At 47.0% G+C, this 18,552-nt stretch overlaps 1 protein-coding gene across 1 annotated transcript; it reads left to right on the top strand.

Moving 5' to 3' along the window:
• Window positions 1–798: 798 nt before the first annotated feature.
• On the top strand, window positions 799–17,631 carry LOC119384971 (phospholipid-transporting ATPase ABCA3-like). The gene is made up of 5 exons (XM_037652566.2): window positions 799–1,135; window positions 4,528–4,715; window positions 5,602–5,775; window positions 8,105–8,327; window positions 17,350–17,631. The coding sequence occupies exons 2-5, from the start codon at window positions 4,594–4,596 to the stop codon at window positions 17,593–17,595; spliced, it is 765 nt and encodes a 254-aa protein (XP_037508494.1). The 5' UTR covers window positions 799–1,135; window positions 4,528–4,593; the 3' UTR covers window positions 17,596–17,631.
• Window positions 17,632–18,552: the final 921 nt, after the last annotated feature.

The raw sequence follows: 18,552 nt of genomic DNA on the forward strand, positions 1-18,552 counted from the left end.
CAAGAAGTTGAATGCATCGTCGGCGATGCCCTTCATAATGTGTCCGACCTTATCTGCCTCCGGCATGTTGCTGTCCGTTTTTCGGCAAAGTGCCAGAACGTCCTGAATGTAGGAGGTGTACGATTCGGTGGACGTCTGGGCCCGGGAGGCTAGCTCCTTCTGGGCTTCCGCTTGGCGTCCGATTGGTCTCCCGAAGAGATCACGTAGCCTCTCTTTGCAAATGTCCCAACTTGTGAGCTCGGTTTCGTGCGTCTCAAACCACGCCTTTGCGGTTTCCCCCAGGTAGAATATCACGTTCGCCAGCATAAGGGTTGGATCCCACCTGTAACTGTTGGCAACGCGCTGGTACATCGCCAGCCACTCTTCGACGTCTACCTTGCCAGTACCGGTGAAGATTCCCGGATCACGTAGCGGGTTATGACGTATTGCACTGGTGTCGAAGTGGCCGGGACACTTTCGGTAGCCATAGCAGCGGAACCGATGTGACGTCCGCTGCGGAGATCCAGGTCCGACTTTCGTAGAGACTACCCCGCAGCTCCACCAAAATGTTACGCGTAGAGTTGCAGTATTTACAGTATAATATTATTGCATCTTAAGTCATCCCGTTCTCAATAGATTGTTAGCACTGCGCTGTGTCTTGCGTGAATTATTTTTTTTCGACGACCTAAAATTTGATGTGCCAAAAAAATTGCCTGACTCGGAAAACTCCTAAAGGTCAGATGCCGCTGTTGGCGTGTGTAAACGCTGTTGGAAAACTGTGCATTGCATGACGATGGTAGCATACCCAATTACCACACAGTTGCCGATCATCTGATAACACCCTGGCTAACGTTACGTGGACGAACTCGCTCGCGTATACGCTGTATGCGTGACAGATGTCGCAGTTAAGAATAATCAAACGGGCATTGCAGGTTAAAACAGCGTGTCAGTCATTGGCCTCGTATTGTGCTATTGCAGGGAGGTGTCGGTGATCGGCCAGCTCAGCTTCACCGTGCAGCCGGGCGAGATATTCGGCGTCCTCGGCTTGCAGCAGTCCGGCCGCAGCACGGTTCTGGGCATCCTGGCTGGCGACCGGGAGCTCGGCCGTGGAAATGCCTACATCGAAGGCTGGGGCATCCGACGCAACCCCAAGCAGGTTGGCATTATTTTCTTTCGCTTATCTGAAATACATCTTTTGCCTCAAAATGATGGCGACATTGAAACGACGAAATAGCCGACGTGTTTTGTGCGCGTATACTTCGTCATAAAGCAAGTTCTTCACCAAATGCCAACGAGGCCGCGAAGCAATTCTCTAAGTTCAACAAAATACGGGACGAGATGCAAGTGCCCCGCCTTCGTGTATTGCCTATTACATCGAGCGGTGAAGAAAGATTTCGCAATGTACCGCCAATTCATTCTTTCTTTATTTATTTTTTTTCCTTTTGCACCACCTGAACTGCCGCAGGTTAACCGTAAGTGCAAGGGAGAACAAGACTAAAATGAAAAAGCAGAAAAATACTTGATTGAAACGAGTTCCATGGTTGGCAAGGTAACCTTATTGTGCCAGCCGTTTCTCTAATGACTATTTGCCGGAAACTGGTAAAAGTAGAAGTCTTAAGACAACAATGCCAGTTTCTTTGCAAATCTAATGAGTAACGGGGTGAACGCCAGAAAACAGGTTATTTGCTTTAACTTCATGGCTACTTAACCTATATATTTTAGTTAACATAACTAGCATAGTTGCGTCTAGCTGCAGATAATTGAAGGTTTGTCGGTACTGACGAGGTGGTTAGCTTTCAAATCAAGCAAATATCCTTCTAGGCCCTACACCATCAGAAAACAAAAGCACCTCGTGCACTACAGCACCAGGTGCTTTTGTTTTGCACTTGTGTCCTTTACGCTTTGAGCACGATGGCTGCCTTGTCTGTCTTCGATCGCATTCCACAGAAGTGCAAACGCTCCTTTAGGCTTCTCGTCCTGATGACCGAGATCCTGATTCCTATGGCTGATGGCGATTTTCGCACGTCATCTTTAACAGTATTTGAATCCTTTTTCTCTCGCGAACTTCGACTGTTCCTTCCCTTTGGACCCTTTGTGTTAAAGCTTCTTTCGAAGTATAGTTGGATCTGTCATGAGCGCCAATTAAAGAATAGCGGCGAATGTCTTCAGGGCTGCCAAAACCGACGGACGACATAGCTCCAGGTTCTGAGACGGCATTTTGCGGCATAATTCTTGGAACTTGTTCCTGTAGATTTCTGCCCAATCGGAGCTAGTTCCAATGCTTCTTTGGAGCCCATTATTCTTACATTGCTTTAAGCCATCGCCAATTTGTTAGCATAGTTACATCGACTGTCAAATTTCTCTTCGTTTTCATCGATGGGCAGTAATCTCAAAATCAAGCTCGGCTTACGCATCGAAAAGGAACTTCCTGTTAGCTGTGCGGGAGTGTACAATGGTCTTTTCTCTAATTCGGCCAATTGACCTTCAAGGTTTAATATTGCGCCCATGATGTCGAATTCAAAGCTTTCACTGTCAATTTTTGACGTTTTCTAGTTCCTCAAAAATGCATAGTGTCATTAATCCGGCGGTCTCTTTCCTTCCAAGTTCTGCCTCATCAATTCAAGATATAGGCGTAATTACTTGAGCTTACGTACTTTAGGTGCGAAAGTACTGCGTCAATTTCTTTCAAGACTTATTCAATGTCTTTACGCGATGATCTCCGGATATCTTGGAGCAGCTTCATGTTCTCGGTATTTTGTTCTATGCCTCCATCGCGCTCGCGAGTCGAGTCCTTACGCATCAAGATCAACGATGCTGGCGTGGCGCTATGTGATCCAAGGGTAAGAGCTTCACGATTACTGACACTGAATGGCCTCGGCACCGCAGACCTAGGGAACCTTGGATTTACGATCGTAAGGCGAGCGCGACGGATCGACCAGTGAACAGTTGGTAGCTTCGAAGGCTAGTGCTCCGAGCGCTAGGCTGACTGGATGCGACTCTGTTACTTCATGGACGGACACCCCATCCATGCAAACCATGGCCGTAGTCTTGAAGGGCAAGGGCAGACCATAGCCGAAATAAGCGCAATTGGCTCCCGCCTCGCGCACCTCCAGGCGGTGAATGCTGCCCGTCAATCCATGAATCGCCGTCACGGGTCTAACCGGAGAAGTAGTCCCGGGTTTGACGGCACCAAATATAAAGAACAGAGACAGACGGCGTGGCTGCCTCCTCCTTCCCCTTTAACGCCACACTAATCCTTGTGATGACTGCAGGCGCGTGGTGCGCCACCGCCATCGTCTTGATTTTCAACACGTGTCACCAAAGAATTCTCGCTTCATAGCTAGTACTTGGCGGCGAGGTAAGCTATGACCACTGCGTTAAAGAGCGTTATCAAGACGGCTAGTTCTCTGTGACACTTGGGATATATTGTATGAGAACCTTGACGTGAAGACGGGCCTGATAGAGGAGATAATTCCGCATAGGTAAGTAGACTGGGAGACGCCAGAGGACGTAAGTGACGTAGGCTTGTTATGCACGTGGCTTTTTGCGTTCTTGAAGGCTTCAGTTTGTTTCCTAGCGCAAAAGTAAAAATTTATTTGCGTCCCACAGAGCTAAGGCACAGTGTTTCTGCCTGATTTGAAAATTGATATTCGGTCTCCTCTGGTATTTTAATTCACTTTCAATTCGGTTAGCACATGGCCAGCTACTTAACTTAATGTACTTCCCTAGTTAACCTGATAATTAGAACTGTTTGCTGATGTCCGCCGTACGGACGTCAATTTTTTAAAACCATTCTTATTTTCTGCGGCATTCTTAAGATTTTTTGGACATCTTGGGAGAAACGCCCGATGTACAGAAAATGAAAAATGTATGTTTTTCTCAAAAAGAAAATAAAGGAGCACTTCCGTTCGCGTTCTTTATGCGTGACAACGCCACTGTAACGCTGCCTTTACGGAGCTGGCTTTCGACAGGAAGTGTGTGTTCAACTGGGGGCTTACATAACGGCTTCTTAGCCTGAATTTACCATCCAAGACAGTGCAACATTTACACGGAAAGAGACGGACGCATTATACACTGCCGTCTTCAATAACAGTGTAGCCGCCAGTTTAGTGATTTTTCATTATCTTTCTTCATTTGCGTAGAAGTTTCACGGATATTTCAGCTTTATTAAATGTTTTGCAACGTTTTATTCCCTCAGGCTACGACACGCCTCTCTGGCCAATTTGTCCTTCTTACGGCGACTCAGTTATGTGAAACTATTGCACAGGCGCCGAATGTCTCACTGAACCTTCGCTCAGAGCGAAAGAAAGCCCATGATAATTTTGGGGCATTAAGGGAGGTCTGCAGACACTAGCAGAAGGAAAGAGGGAACGCTGAACAAAGTGCCTGCTTGGGCCTGAGGCATCCTCGAGGGTGGTGCGCCGTCGAAATATTCGATAATAAATTTCGTTTGGTAGTGAACTTCATCTCGTTAGTCCCTGTCATTAACAATGCACAGAAAGCTTCGAAAGGCATGCAATGCAAATCCCACGCTGTCCCGCTGCGCAGTACCTGAAGCGGATCGGCTACTGCCCCGAGGAGGACCCGATCATCTTCAAGCTGACGGGGCGCGAGATGCTGGCGCTGATTGCGCGGCTGCGTGGTCTCACGCACCACGTGATGCACAAGGAGATCCACTACATCCTCCACCAGGTCGGCCTCTTGCGCCACTCCAAACGCCCGACCCTCGACTACGGGTGAGTACGTGTGCACGTATATAATGACGCAGTTGCATTCTTCACATCGTTGCATCATGGCACAGCTGCGTCACTGCGCGTGATGCACGGGCGAACCATCTAGGTGTCGGGATTATAACAGTGCAGTGCTTACAGCTTCGGCAGGCGAGCAATTTCTGGGGTACACTGGTGATCCAATAAATATCGTCAGCAAGTGAAGAGGGCTTACTGATCTCATATACCTCTGCGCATATTCCGGTTTCCTTCTCGCTATATTTTCGCGGGTGAAAGTGATGGCTCGTGAAAACCTCCGTTTGTGGGTGACAATACACCATTAGCGCCGAGTCCTGCCTGTTGCCTTCACCTTGTCCGTTGTTTCTTGCGCTTATTAGTTATGTCGGTAGTATCTACTTTACAGTCGCCGTTGGACAACACGTAATAATTCAGAGCCTCCTATACGAAGGCCTCAGCACCGCATGGCGCTGCTGAAATTTTATAGGCTCATTCATTTTCGGTTACACCGAATCATTTCGTATAGGAAAACAGCCAGCAGACGCACCATATAAAGCAATCTGAAAACGAAATTATTGTCTACAAGATACAAAATATAGAGGAAAGACCGCGGCTCATGCCTCGAAAGAGTTGCGTCATTGACGCCACGACCTGCTCCCTGCACTGAGTGTTTCAAAGACAATAGTATGTACCAATGACTTCTGCAGCGAAGAGGATTTATATGTCGCGACTCATTGGCTTATGATTGCGTTTAGAGCGTGTTGGCTGAATTTCGTGTTAATACATAAAAAAAATGTTCTCCTGGTAGTATATAACGAGGTCTATCATATGTAGATTCTGTCTAAGAACTTCAGAGGGTAAGGCATTCACATAACCTTCATTGTGTTGTCCGTAGTTCTGGCAGCCGGCGCAAGATGTCTCTGGCCATGAGCCTGGTTGGAGACCCTGCGCTGGTCATCCTCGATGAGTGCACATCCGGCGTGGACCCCATTTCTCGAGGCCGCCTGTTCCGCGCAATCACGCGCATCCAGCGCTCCAGCGGCATGGCTGTGCTGTTCACGTCCCACTGGTGAGTACAACGTTGTGCACAATCCTATAGCACGCGTTGCCTGAACTATATATCGGTTCACCCTGTTTAAACTCTGAACCGACGCCTCACGCTATACACGAAATATATACAGCAAAAGGACTTGCTGAACGTGCGTTGGAAAGGAGAAACGCAAAGCTGGCACTGGCAGCCCACGTCTACCTGCTACAGGCTTTCCATCCGAACTCGGTCACATGACCGGGCTATCTTGAGAACTATTAAAGACGTTGTCTTTCTGGGCCTGCATCATACGACGATTTAAGTGAAGTAAGCACGAAACGTTATATCCGAATGCAACTGTTGAACGGACTGCATTTTTTTATTTCACTGCCAGCAGACGCCCTTCCAACTCTTGTTCGACATCGGATTCGGACGGCAAACTGACTACAGCATGAGCTTCGCGTGCTTGCAAGAAATGCTGTGATTAATTTCTATAAAAAATCGATACCTTAAAGGTAATTTATTTGAATTTTGAAGTCGAGAAACGAAGTGTGGATCCTTTTGCAGACTTGTCGCGACAGCCATCAGCAAGAACGTTATGAGATGAGAAAGCTGCAAAAGCGGTGAAGTTGAAGGTGAAGTAGGTGAAGTGCCGAGATGTGATGACAAATATGATGACATATTTGAGTGAATATAAGCGCCAAACCACCGCGACCATGTGTAGTATGAACACATTTCAGTGTCCGATGTTAAAGGATCAAAAACGAAATGGTTCCTCACCTCCACTTGCTTGCGCTCATGAGGACGCTCATGGTAGTATTCGTCCGATCACCATAGCGCTCCTTGCCGTGAGACGCTCCTGCGCGTTTCTGGTGCCGCAAGCGGAGCCGTACTTGTGAAGTGTAGCAGATGCCCCATCGGTTTGCTTACGTCACCGCCTTTGTGCTGCACGTTACGTTGCTGTTACGCAATACCTATTTCTGTCGTCACTCGGAGGTCTTTCCGCCACTTTGCGGGAATTTTTGATATCGTGCAATGCGGTGTGTGAAATCCGTCATATTAAATTGCTGGGGTAGCTGCCGTGCACTTGCAGTTGTTATCAGGCTCCCCAATAAGCGGCCTTCCATATAAAATAACCGAAGTAACAAAGCAGATTTGGTGTCACACCCGTTTAGCTCGCTGTTTGCTAACGCACCTACCATTTGGGCCTCCTATACATCGTTATATGCATAGCCTCCAGAATTTTTAACTATATTGCGCAAGCGTCGATTGCACGTCGAGTCAGCACCTTACGCGGCGATATATGCGACACCGCCAGTAGTCCGCGGAAAAACACTAGCTGCCTTTATTACAGCGCTGCGCCGCATTCACAGAGCATCGCGAAACTTGTTTGCCCCAACGATAGCAGCGACTTTAGATGGAATAAACTGAATAAAAAACTGTTCATGTACCTCTCTAGTAGCCTCCGCGATTAGCTCCGGCAGCGCGCTGCCGGAGCTGATCGCGTAGGCTACACCTTTTATGTCCGCGGGACTGCAGTGATACAATATAAAAAGAGAGAGTACACCCGTGTGTCGCAATCTTAGTGGCACACACTCTATTCTCCACACCGCGTTTTTTTTCCCTACATTTGTCCTTTTAGAGCGCTCAACTCAGAAAATGATACGGTGTTCAAGAAGAGGTAAACACTAAACGATGCACGTCCTGTACATTTAGGAAAATAGAAAGCTGCTAAATTTGCGTTCGACGTTATTACTATTTGCTGGCAGGCAGTGTTCTATCGATATGAAAGCACCTGTATCTCCAAGCAGCTTCTGAGCACCTGTGTATCGATGTATGGCGCAGTGGTGTGGCGCCAGAATTGTTGATAATCCGTGATTGTGTTCAGGAAGTCTTAACTTCGTACGAGGTACGGAAAGCAACGAGGGATGCAACACGCGCTGCGCAGTGCACGTCATCACGTATTAACGCAGTGCCGTCTTTTTTCATATGTCTACACGCCGCAGTAGAATTGAATTGAATTGATTTTTATTCAAGTGTACAAATTTAGACTTAGGGAAGAGAGGACAAAAGGCATTAACGCCTGACGGGGTCCTCCCACCTGAAGTTCTCGTGTTCTATCCCCGCGTTCCTCCGGTCGTGCTTCTGGTTGGCTGACTTGTTGCGCTAAACCCACCTTCGTAGCTTAGCAGAGAATACCCGTGTAATTAGATTTAGGTGCATGTTAAAGAACCCTAGATTATCCAAATCCATCGCACCTCGTATTCGTATATTGGTTTGGAACGTAAAATTATTATAGTTGCGGTTATTATGATAGCAATTATTATAGTTGCAGTTTGATTGCTTCGCCTCGTGTGCGCACTGTTTGCAGCATGCGCGAGTGCGACCAGCTCTGCACTCGCGTCGGCATTCTGTCGGGTGGCGACTTCACGCGCGTCGGCGACACGGTGGCCCTGAAGCAGTCGGCCACCCAGGGCTGCACCATCGTGGTCAAGCTGACCGTGGCGCAGAGCATGCAAGACGGCTCCATCAAGGAGATCAACCGGGGCATCAAGCGCGAATTCCCCCAGTCGGTCATCGCCGAGAAGCGGGAGGTGAGCGCACGCACTCCTTACTATACACTGATAACTTCCCAAGGTACACACGCTGTTTGCTGCGACCTTGCGAGAAATGAGTTTCAGAAAGCCTCAGCAGCAGTGATGAGCGTAAGAAGCCGGCGTATGCCATGCGCGGCGATAATGCTAGAAAATAATTCATTTGCGATCCCCGCACATGAATAAATCGCCGTAGCCTTTCTCCCGATTAGACTGTCGACATAAATGATTGGTGTCCAATGAATACTGCGACGGGCTCATCTTTCACGCTTTGTTCTGGATGCGCAACTTCATTTTCCGGTAAGCTTATGAGTCCTGCGCGAAGTCCTCATTTTTGCATGGCCTCCGAAATCACACCGCTGCTGTGTCGGTGTGAGATAACGTTCAGCACCAATGTCTCGCTTCCTGCGGTCATTTCTGCGCAGATCTGAAGCATCCGGTTGCAGTGCTTGTGGAACCTACGTGAGCCGATTCGATTGTGCCCTCGTTTAAGTAACATTTCATTATATTGTCGCATGGAAGGAATCCAATGAAAGGTTGAGAATTGGGTGAATCTCGACTGTCGATGTTTTCAGACAGCTGTCCCGCGAGCGCACACCAAATATCGCTCTACTTTTCCGCCTTTCGTCTGCATGGCCATTGGCGCTGTATTTACGGTTTATTGCAAAAGTTCGTGACGCTGTTTTACGTTCAAGAGTGAGGGAGTGAGACTAGATACACAGACGCAATGTAAGAGCACTAAACTAATTGCTAATTGCAAAAACCGATAAGGCACGAAGCTTTCTTCTGCTATATATGCCCACATAAACTCACAGGCTCTCTTATGTATTCGCTGAAGATGACTCCAAGGCGAATGTCATCTTCTTTTTCTTCTCAATCGATGTATTGATCCTGCCCCGTCACCCCTGAAAAGCTTTCTGCACCTAACGGGGTTCTGCACTGCCTCCAAGATCGGAGACACCTCACCTGCTTTTGCATTTCCTCCGTGATAGGACCATCCTTGACCAAGCTACTACGCCATGTGATGTTACGTGACGTGACGTCACAGTGACGTCATGACGTCATAATGACGTCACAGAATTGGGTGATCTGTGACGTCACCAAGACGCCATTTGATGACATCATCACGTGATGCAGATTTTTTGCATGACTCGTTCCCGACGCCGCGGGACGCCGATGGTCAAATTTCGTGTTTGATGAGGCACTTATGGCTTTCGCCTTAATAAGGCTATTGCGATCGCAAAACGAACCTGCTGCCTGAGAAGTAGGGCAAGGATATTGTTACGTCAACGAACGGGGTTTACTGAGACGCGACGCAGCGGTAGCCTCAGCGGCTTTGAGTTCGCACCGAGGTTGTCGCTATTGCAAGGCACGTCTTCTTCCTCTTCACCTCTCTCAAGCCCAGACCCACTACACATAGGTGCACATACCCAAACTACAATTGTAACATCTCTCCGCGCGCAGACAAAGCCCACCGGGCGAGTCAAACAGTCTCTCTAGTAACGAACGGCTTTAAACGGGCAATATGTGTAAGTTCAGTCTTTGCAGCACGTCGGCCATTGGCGTGGAGGTGAGTAACGCGGTAAGTCACTTCGCTTATACGGTCGAGAACAACATAAGGTCCAACATAGTGTGCCAGCAGTTTTTCACATAATCCACGTTTTCTCACTGGTGTCCAAAGCCACACGAAGTCACCGGGGTCATATGTCACGTGTCGGCGTCGATGTCGAACCGTACTTCGAGCGTTCTTGTGAAGCAAGAGAGCGAGACGTCGGGCCTCTTTCGCACGGCACATAGTCTTGGAAATGCACAGATCATCGTGGTCTAAAAATAGCAAAATCGTGTCGAGTGTATGGCGTGGCGGTCTAGCATAAGGAAGAAAGCAGGGACTGTAGCAGGTAGTTTCATGCTGTGCGGTGTTGAATGCATAAGTAATGAAAGGCAGAACATCGTCCCAGTTTTTGTGATCTGATGCGACGTACATGGACAGCATGTTCGTGAGAGTTCTGTTTGTGCGTTCCGTAAGGCCGTTCGTTTGAGGGTGATAGGGCGTGGAGAGCCGAAAACTTGAAGCACATAGACGAAGCATCTCTTCGACCACGTCTGCCGTGAACTGGCGTCCACAATCACTAATAACGACTTTGGGAGGTCCGTGTCGGGGAATCACAAAGTGTAGCATGAAGAGGCACACGTCACGTGCAGTAGCCGATGGTGTGGCAGGGTGTGTCCAGATAAGATCGAACACGAGGTCCTGGTCACCATTCCCGATTTTGATGAAAGTTACTGTAGGTCTAGGCATTACACCCAGAACAATGGATTCGCAGTTAGTTTTGCGAAAACAAAAATTTTGTTCGCCTGCAAAAAAAATACAAATTTTGGCCGCAAGAAACGCTTTTCCACCAATTTCGCGATTTTTCAATTTTGAGCGCACCTAGGGAAAAAACGGTGCACTTCTTCGTCACAATATTTATTCCCCTTAAATAACAAGTGAAATACAATCTTATGAGTCCAATATTTTCCTTGCTTGTCGAAGCACGTTCGACGAAAAAAATCACAAACTTGGCAAATTGCACAAAATACCTGTATTTCAGGAATTTATTACTGCAAGCAAGTTAAAGTGAGGATGATAAAAATCGGCACATATTAACTTTGATACTTTCGCTCTTTTTTGAAATAATTTGCGTGGTTTTATCGCGCTCCGTTTTACTCGATAAGTGGGCTGAAATGTAAGTAATTTACCAAAAACGCCGTACTTTGAAAATAATTTTCTCAAAAAGGCCATTTTTAATTTTTTTTAAAATCCCTCTGATTGAAGTCAAGGACGTCGTCTACCATTCTGCAGAAAAAACGTTGAATTATTTTGGCTGCTAACCAGTTATAGTGCGTCAAATGTGACCATGCCAGCCTAGCGGCCGCGTCGTTCGTTATGTGCTGAAACTCGGATATAAGCGGTTAAAAATACTTCTACATGACATATTTACAAATCAGCAGCTCCACACCAACAAATGCGCAGCCAGGTGTCATGGTTCAGCAAGCTTTGCCTTGCGATCAGCCGCTTGACAAACCCGCAGCAGCGGCCGCTCGATGCTGCGAGCACTCACATTACATGAGTGCCGCTTCGACTGCGGATGAGCTCCGCTTGCGCGCCAAACTACGCTCAGAGGACAAACGAGAGAAGGAATGCATCACTGTGACAGTTAAAGGCCGTTAAGTGCCAACAAATGTCATAATATGCAACGAAAACTCTGCCGGCAATTTCCCAGTGAGCGCCTGAAGTAGTGCGCTCATGTGTTGCTTTCTCTCTTCTGATGGCCTAAAGATAATTAGGTTCATACTATGAGCAACATATGAGACACAAAAAAAGCCATTGACATCTAAAGAAAGTTTGTCATACGTGCTTCCGATGGTGGAACAACTCAAACTGCAGCTGTTCGTCACGTGCCAGAACACTTGTGTCAGCCGGCTGTGAAAAGAAGTGTGTCCAAGTCATGTGCTTCATTAAAGAACCGTTTTTACAATACTGTAGTGTTGTGCGTCCGCAGATAGAATATTCAACGCACGTCGAGCGTTTATCACGATATTTTGCGGCTTCGAGCATAACAGCAGGTAAAAAAAATACATGCGTGCTGTACTGAAGGCGCTCACTGGGAAATTGCCGGCAGAGTTTTCGTTGCATATTATGACATTTGTTGGCACTTAACGGCCTTTAACTGTCACAGTGATGCATTCCTTCTCTCGTTTGTCCTCTGAGCGTAGTTTGGCGCGCAAGCGGAGCTCATCCGCAGTCGAAGCGGCACTCATGTAACGTGAGTGCTCGCCGCATCGAGCGGCTGCTGCTGCGGGTTTGTCAAGCGGCTGATCGCAAGGCAAAGCTTGCTGAACCATGACACCTGGCCGCGCATTTGTTGGTGTGGAGCTGCTGATTTGTAATTATGTCATGTACAAGTATTTTTAACAACTTATATCCGAGTTTCACCATATAACGAACGACGCGGCCGCTAGGCTGGCATGGTCACATTTGACGCACTATAACATGTTAGCAACCAAAATAATGCAACGTTTTTTTCTGCAGAATGGTAGACGACATCCTTGACTTCAATCAGAGGGATTTAAAAAACTTGAAAATGTTCTTTTTGAGAAAATCATTTTTAAAGTTCGGCGTTTTCGGTAAATCACTTACATTTCAGCCCACTTATCGAGTAAAACGGAGCGCGATAAAACCGCGCAAATTATTTTAAAAGTGAGCGAAAGTATCAAAGTTAATATGTACCAATTTTTATTATCCTCACTTTAACTTGCTTGCAGCAATAAATTCCTAAAATACAGGTATTTTGTACAATTTGCCAAGTTCGTGATTTTTTTCTTCAAAAGTGCTTCGACAAGCAAGGGAAATAATAGACTCATAAGATTGTATTTCACCTGTTCTTTAAGGGGAATAAATATTGTGACGAAGAAGTGCACCGTTTTTTCTCTAGGTGCGCTCAAAATTCAGAAATAGCGAAATTGGCGGAAAAGCGTTTTTTGCAGCCGAAATTTGTACATTTTTTTTTCAGGCGAACAAATTTTTTTTTCGCAGAACTAACTGCGAATCCATTGTTCTGGGTGTAATGCCTAGACCTACAGTAATGTTCATCAAAATCGGGAATGGTGACCGGGACCTCGTGTTCGATCTTATCTGGACACACCCAGTTCAGTCGTCTCGCAATATCGTGTCAGATGATCGGTGCACACGACGATCCAACGATTTCCATGGGAGGACCGCTGAAAGGGACCAAGAAGATCAATTTCAACTTGCTCAAATGGAGTTCTTTGTTGTGGCACAGGGTGTAGTCGACCAGGAGGAGTACTCCAGGAGGAAACCACTGAGTACTTGTAGGACGCTTGCGACGTTGACATAAACCCCGTTTGTGGACGTAACATTATATTTAATATGCAAGTCAGACCAGCCATTCCTCAACATATACGAACCGCACTTTTGATCCCGGTATCTGTCTGTCTTGCTCTGAGAGCGACCAGTATTCGCAACTTGCAGCTTCGGTTCATTAGTTCGAAGCTTCGACGATTTGAACGAATTTGAGCGAATCGAGTTCATGTGAAGCCTACAGCGAGTTTCAGCCAATACCGATTTCTTAAGGCGAAAGCCTTAGATGCCTCATCAAACGAGAAAATTGACCGTCGGTGTCAGCGTCCTGCCGCGTCGGCGTCAACACGAGTGAGGCAAAAATTCACCATCACTTGATGACGTCACCATAGAGGTCATCCCGATATCACAGATTGCCAAAATTTGTGACGTCATTGTGACGTCACTGACTCCGTATGATGACATCAACACATGCCATTGTCGTTTGGTCAAAGGTGGGCCGATCACGGAGGCACTGCAAAACCAGTTCAGGTGCAGAAATCTTCGGAGGGGCCCGGGGGAGTATTAATACTTCGACTGAGAAGAAAAACAAGTCTGCTCTCGCCTTCAAGTCGTCTTAGGGGAATGAAATAAGGGACCTGGGAGTAGTTCCTTGGAGCCAAGCGTTACGAGGTAGATGGACGTCTTTGTGCAAATTGAGCAGTTGTGCGAATATCCAAGGCTTGCCAGGCACGCCTACTACACTGGCGTGTAAAGCGCAGTTCATGGTCTGACGTAACGTCGGCACTCACATTAGTGCAGAGACGTTAGTTTCATCGCAATGAATCGCACGCTACATTGCGATTATGTGCGTAAGTAAAGGTCGTCGGCGTATTCGAGCAACACTTGACTATAGCTTGCGGAGTCATAGGCGCACATGGGTGATGTTTACTGCAGTGTTGTGAAACTGGATAGCCAACACTACGAGCACAATTGGCGCTGCCCCGACAGGACGCTTGTGTAAGGTCTTTTTTCTAAGCGGTTTACAGTGCTGGCGTGGCTCTGTAGGGGAGCACTCGACTGCCGTGCGGAATTCCCGAGTTCGATTCCGGCTCTATATTCTTCCATCGGGATTCTTCGCTCATCAGGGCTTCTTAAAGCTCTCGCGTCGCTTATCGGGGCTTCTTGAAGCTATCGCGTTAAGGTTTCAAATCTGTCCTCGCTCATCATAGGTTGATGTAGACTGTGAATCGCCTGTGGCACATGCGACCACGAATCGCCTCTGGCACATGCGACCACGGGTACGTGCCAGCCACGTGTGGCGCATATGCGACCACGCGTATGTTAACATACCTGTGGTCGCATATGCGCCACACGTGGCTGGTGGAAAGGCTTTCATGACGTACGCCACAGAGAAGTCACGTTATTCATGTGATGACCTGCGAATCGCGTTCGTCATTCACTCATGTGCTCCTATCCCAATTTTGTCATATGCGTTAAGGTGACGACCACGAGAGCGCCAAGGCATAGGCGGTGAGATAGATAGATAGATAGATAGATAGATAGATAGATAGATAGATAGATAGATAGATAGATAGATAGATAGATAGATAGATAGATAGATAGATAGATAGAGATAGATAGATAGATAGATAGATAGATAGATAGATAGATAGATAGATATAGATAGATAGATAGATAGATAGATAGATAGATAGATAGATAGATAGATAGATAGATAGATAGATAGATAGATAGATAGATAGATAGATAGATAGAAGGGGTCCGCTCTATGCACGGCTGGTGCAGAAGCCTAGCTCCGGTCCCAGCCGCAAATAGTCGTACCGTGCACGTGTCAACGTCCCCTTCCCGTAGCGCGAGTCATCGCAGCTACGACGGGTTCGGGCGAATAAGGCAACAGGCTAGAACAACAAACACTTTATTGCTACTCGAGCAATAACGTGCAAATGTCGCTTAGAGGGATAGTCCGCTCTAGTAGAAAACAAAGGGTAACGCTTACACCTTCGGTCGATGTTCGGCTCGCGGAACTTGGGGCGGTGAGGTGGTACCTCGCAGGTCAGCAGAGAAAGCGAGGTCGTCTCCCCGTCTGCTCGGTTGTTTTATTCACCCCCCGTGTCCATCCCCACCGCGAGGGTTGTTTCCCTCGCAGGGCGAGTTCCCTTTCCCGCGAGCTGGGATGCGAGGATTGGCGCGAGGAGCGGCGGGAAAGAAGGTGTTGTCCGAAAAGGGCGACGGTGCTCCTCTCCTAGTGGTCCCTTGGATCCTGCCGTCAGTTCGCGATCGCGCCAACCTTAATGAAAGGAAATGGGCGCGCGTGCTCTCCCACAAGATAGATAGATAGATAGATAGATAGATAGATAGATAGATAGATAGATAGATAGATAGATAGATAGATAGATAGATAGATAGATAGATAGATAGATAGATAGATAGATAGATAGATAGATAGATAGATAGATAGATAGATAGATAGATAGATAGATAGATAGATAGATAGATAGATGACAGAACGGCGAAAGTGCCTTTGGTTAGCTAAGAAATGACTTTTAGCTAAGAAAATAACTAAACGCTCTGCCTGTTCACGGAAGGGTGCCATGCTGCTCGGGATTTTTATCTAAAGTTGATCGTAACATCATACCAGTCAGTGGCAATGTGCAGGAAATCACGAGCGAAAGGAGCCACCAGTACACTAAAAATATATTGTATAAAGTCGGCCAGAGTATCTGGAATGGTACATCACAATGTGGCACCATCGAAACTGAAGCGTCATAATATTTGACAGCTTTAATGCTACGCACGGTATGCCATATGAGGGCTTTTATAAGTTTAACACAGCGATTTCATCCGACAAATGGCGAACGGGAATTCCCACTCGCGCTCAAAACGCTCCCACACCTGCGCGGTGCCAGTGATCAGAGGACATTATATAGCCCCAAACGCGTACAGATGTGACGGAGCCTGAGCGGCCTTCTCGAGTCGCACGCCTGAAATGGAATTAGCGGCGCCAGCACTTTCGAAAGAAAAAAAGGGAAATGTCCAACGCCGTGTCGAGATTCCGACCTTACGGTGCTGTCTTGCCATTTCCGCTGTGTAGTTTCTAGTGCGCGAGCGGTCAAAAAAGAGAAATCGGCGCACCGGTGTGGTAGTATAGTATAAAGAAATATAAATCCTTTAAAGAGGGGAACAAAAATAAAATGCTAATCGCACTGTGACGGTCCTACGACAGGGGGTTGAACACAATGTCAGCTAGCGTTGCCATTTGAAAGAAGGCCTCTCCCATATTCCCATATTTTATACATGTGTTGCTGATCGAGATTTGACGTCACGTTTCGAAAGATATATCGAGACTGATCACGAGAATGACTAAAATCTGGACGCCGATTCTGAAATGTACTGTATTTGTTCCATGGTTATGTCTTAGCATATATGGTGACCGCATGGGGTGCCTCATCACGAAGAAAATGCTTGACACCATTAACGTCTGTGAAGCTCATACTTACTAAGAAAACTTTATAAAAATATATAGGACGAAGACAGTGATGGGCGGGCCGGAGCAGTAGCGTGAGGTGCCTGGGCCGCATGCGGCTCGCAGACCGTGTGTCTGAGACCCCTGCCGTAGAGCAACCAGCTTACGAGGCCCGACTGCTTGAAATGCGCACAGCAAACTTGAATGCCCCCTACGCGTGAAAGAGACCACGCGGCCACACGAGTGCCTTAGTGTTGTCGGCGTGCGACCCATGTATAACAGAAAATTGCGTTTTTACCGGCTACCGGAGGAGTTTACGGCGGTGGCAGAGCGGGCAACGACATCCAACGGCATTCTCTTTTTAAACTAGAAAACATTTGCAAAAATTTTCACTCGCTTCAGTGCTCTCATTGAAACAAAACTACCAAAACAGGATATCAGCGTTGCGGTGACCGTATGATCCTCCGGTGTCCCGTAAAAAGGTGAGTGGTAAGAATTGTCTACAAAGAAAACTAAAATTCTCGAATAGCAGCCTCTACAACTCCTGGCATACTTGACCGATTCGCAAAAGTTTAGTGGCACGGATGTGACGTCGTTCTATGATCACTTAGAGGTGCGATGGTTGTTTCGCGGCCCCGTTGAGGACGTTTATACTATGATACGAATGCCGTCCTCTGCGCGTCTTGTCTGTGCAGGATCAGATGCGCTACCGCCTGAAACCGAACGCGGACTACCCCCTCATCTGGAGCGAGGTGATCTTCAAACTGCACACGCTGCAGCAGGAGATCAAGTTTGAAGACTTTCTGGTCAACGACACCTCGCTCGGAGAGGTCTTCATCGGTTTCGCGCGCGAGCGCAAAATGGTGGACTTTGGCGAGAACCAGGTCCGCTACTTCGAGAGGGACCAGCCTGCCACTGTGGTCATGATCCCGCCTAATTAAATGCGCACGCGTTATACAGTCGAGTGGTGTGCTCCAATGGTGACAGTTGTGTGACCTGATATGGTCATCACGTTTGATTAATGCTAAACGAATGCCGACCTCAGTGGCGTAGCGGCTATGGCGCTGTGCAGTTACAACTGAGGTCGCGGATTCAATTCGGGCACCGTATTTCACTTGTGTTTTTATACATACACATTTATATTTAGTACGCGCGCACCTTTTACTACTGACGATTAATTCTTTTGCTGATATTTCGCTTCACCTTGCTCGATAAAAGACGAGCATTATTTACGAACTATTGTTGTCTCATCTTTTGCAGAAACCATGTAAACAACTGTTTTTTTTCGTATCTAGCCTTTGATGTTTATTATTAAGTTTGGTTTTACGTTTGTGATATACTATTTCTTACCAATTGTGTTTGTAATTGCCTCACAGTAGAAATAGTGCTGCTGTCCGCGAATATAATTTGTAATATCTCTTGCTATTTAATATGAACATATAGGGTGCCCCTGTACCATGTTCATAAGTAATAAAGAAATGCGCATTGCCGCTACGTGTATTCCTGACGAAGATAGGACACCCGCGAAACGGTTGGAAATATGCTGCTTTACCTACGTTCCTTCATTGAATAGGACGTTCTTGCGGGCTAGTTGGTTCATACTTTCAATTAGGGTATAGCTGCGGAAGAAAAAGAAACAGACGGAAGGAAGGAACGAGCAAGACACCGCAGGTGCAGACTGTCAATGGTTAATTCTTGGAAATCAAAGCACAAGCATTTTTCAGGCAAGAAACTAAGCACGTGACCACATCGTCACAAGTACACGTGCCGGTAAACAGTAAAATATTCTGCAGGCTGCTAACGGATGAACATAAGGTAAAAATAAACTGATCTATGCATGAAGGCCGTACAAGAATGACCGCGCGAAGAACCTATTAAGAGAATAAATGAAGTCAACA

The sequence above is a fragment of the Rhipicephalus sanguineus genome, chromosome 3 (assembly GCF_013339695.2).
Source record: "Rhipicephalus sanguineus isolate Rsan-2018 chromosome 3, BIME_Rsan_1.4, whole genome shotgun sequence".
Lineage (NCBI taxonomy): Eukaryota > Metazoa > Arthropoda > Arachnida > Ixodida > Ixodidae > Rhipicephalus > Rhipicephalus sanguineus.

Excerpts from the sequence above, each read along its gene's own strand:
- LOC119384971 (XM_037652566.2), top strand. The coding sequence starts at position 4,594 with ATGCTGGCGCTGATTGCGCGGCTGCGTGGTCTCACGCACCACGTGATG. Across the intron at positions 4,716-5,601 it reads CGCCCGACCCTCGACTACGG|TTCTGGCAGCCGGCGCAAGA; the intron begins GTGAGTACGTGT and ends TGTTGTCCGTAG. Across the intron at positions 5,776-8,104 it reads GTGCTGTTCACGTCCCACTG|CATGCGCGAGTGCGACCAGC; the intron begins GTGAGTACAACG and ends CACTGTTTGCAG.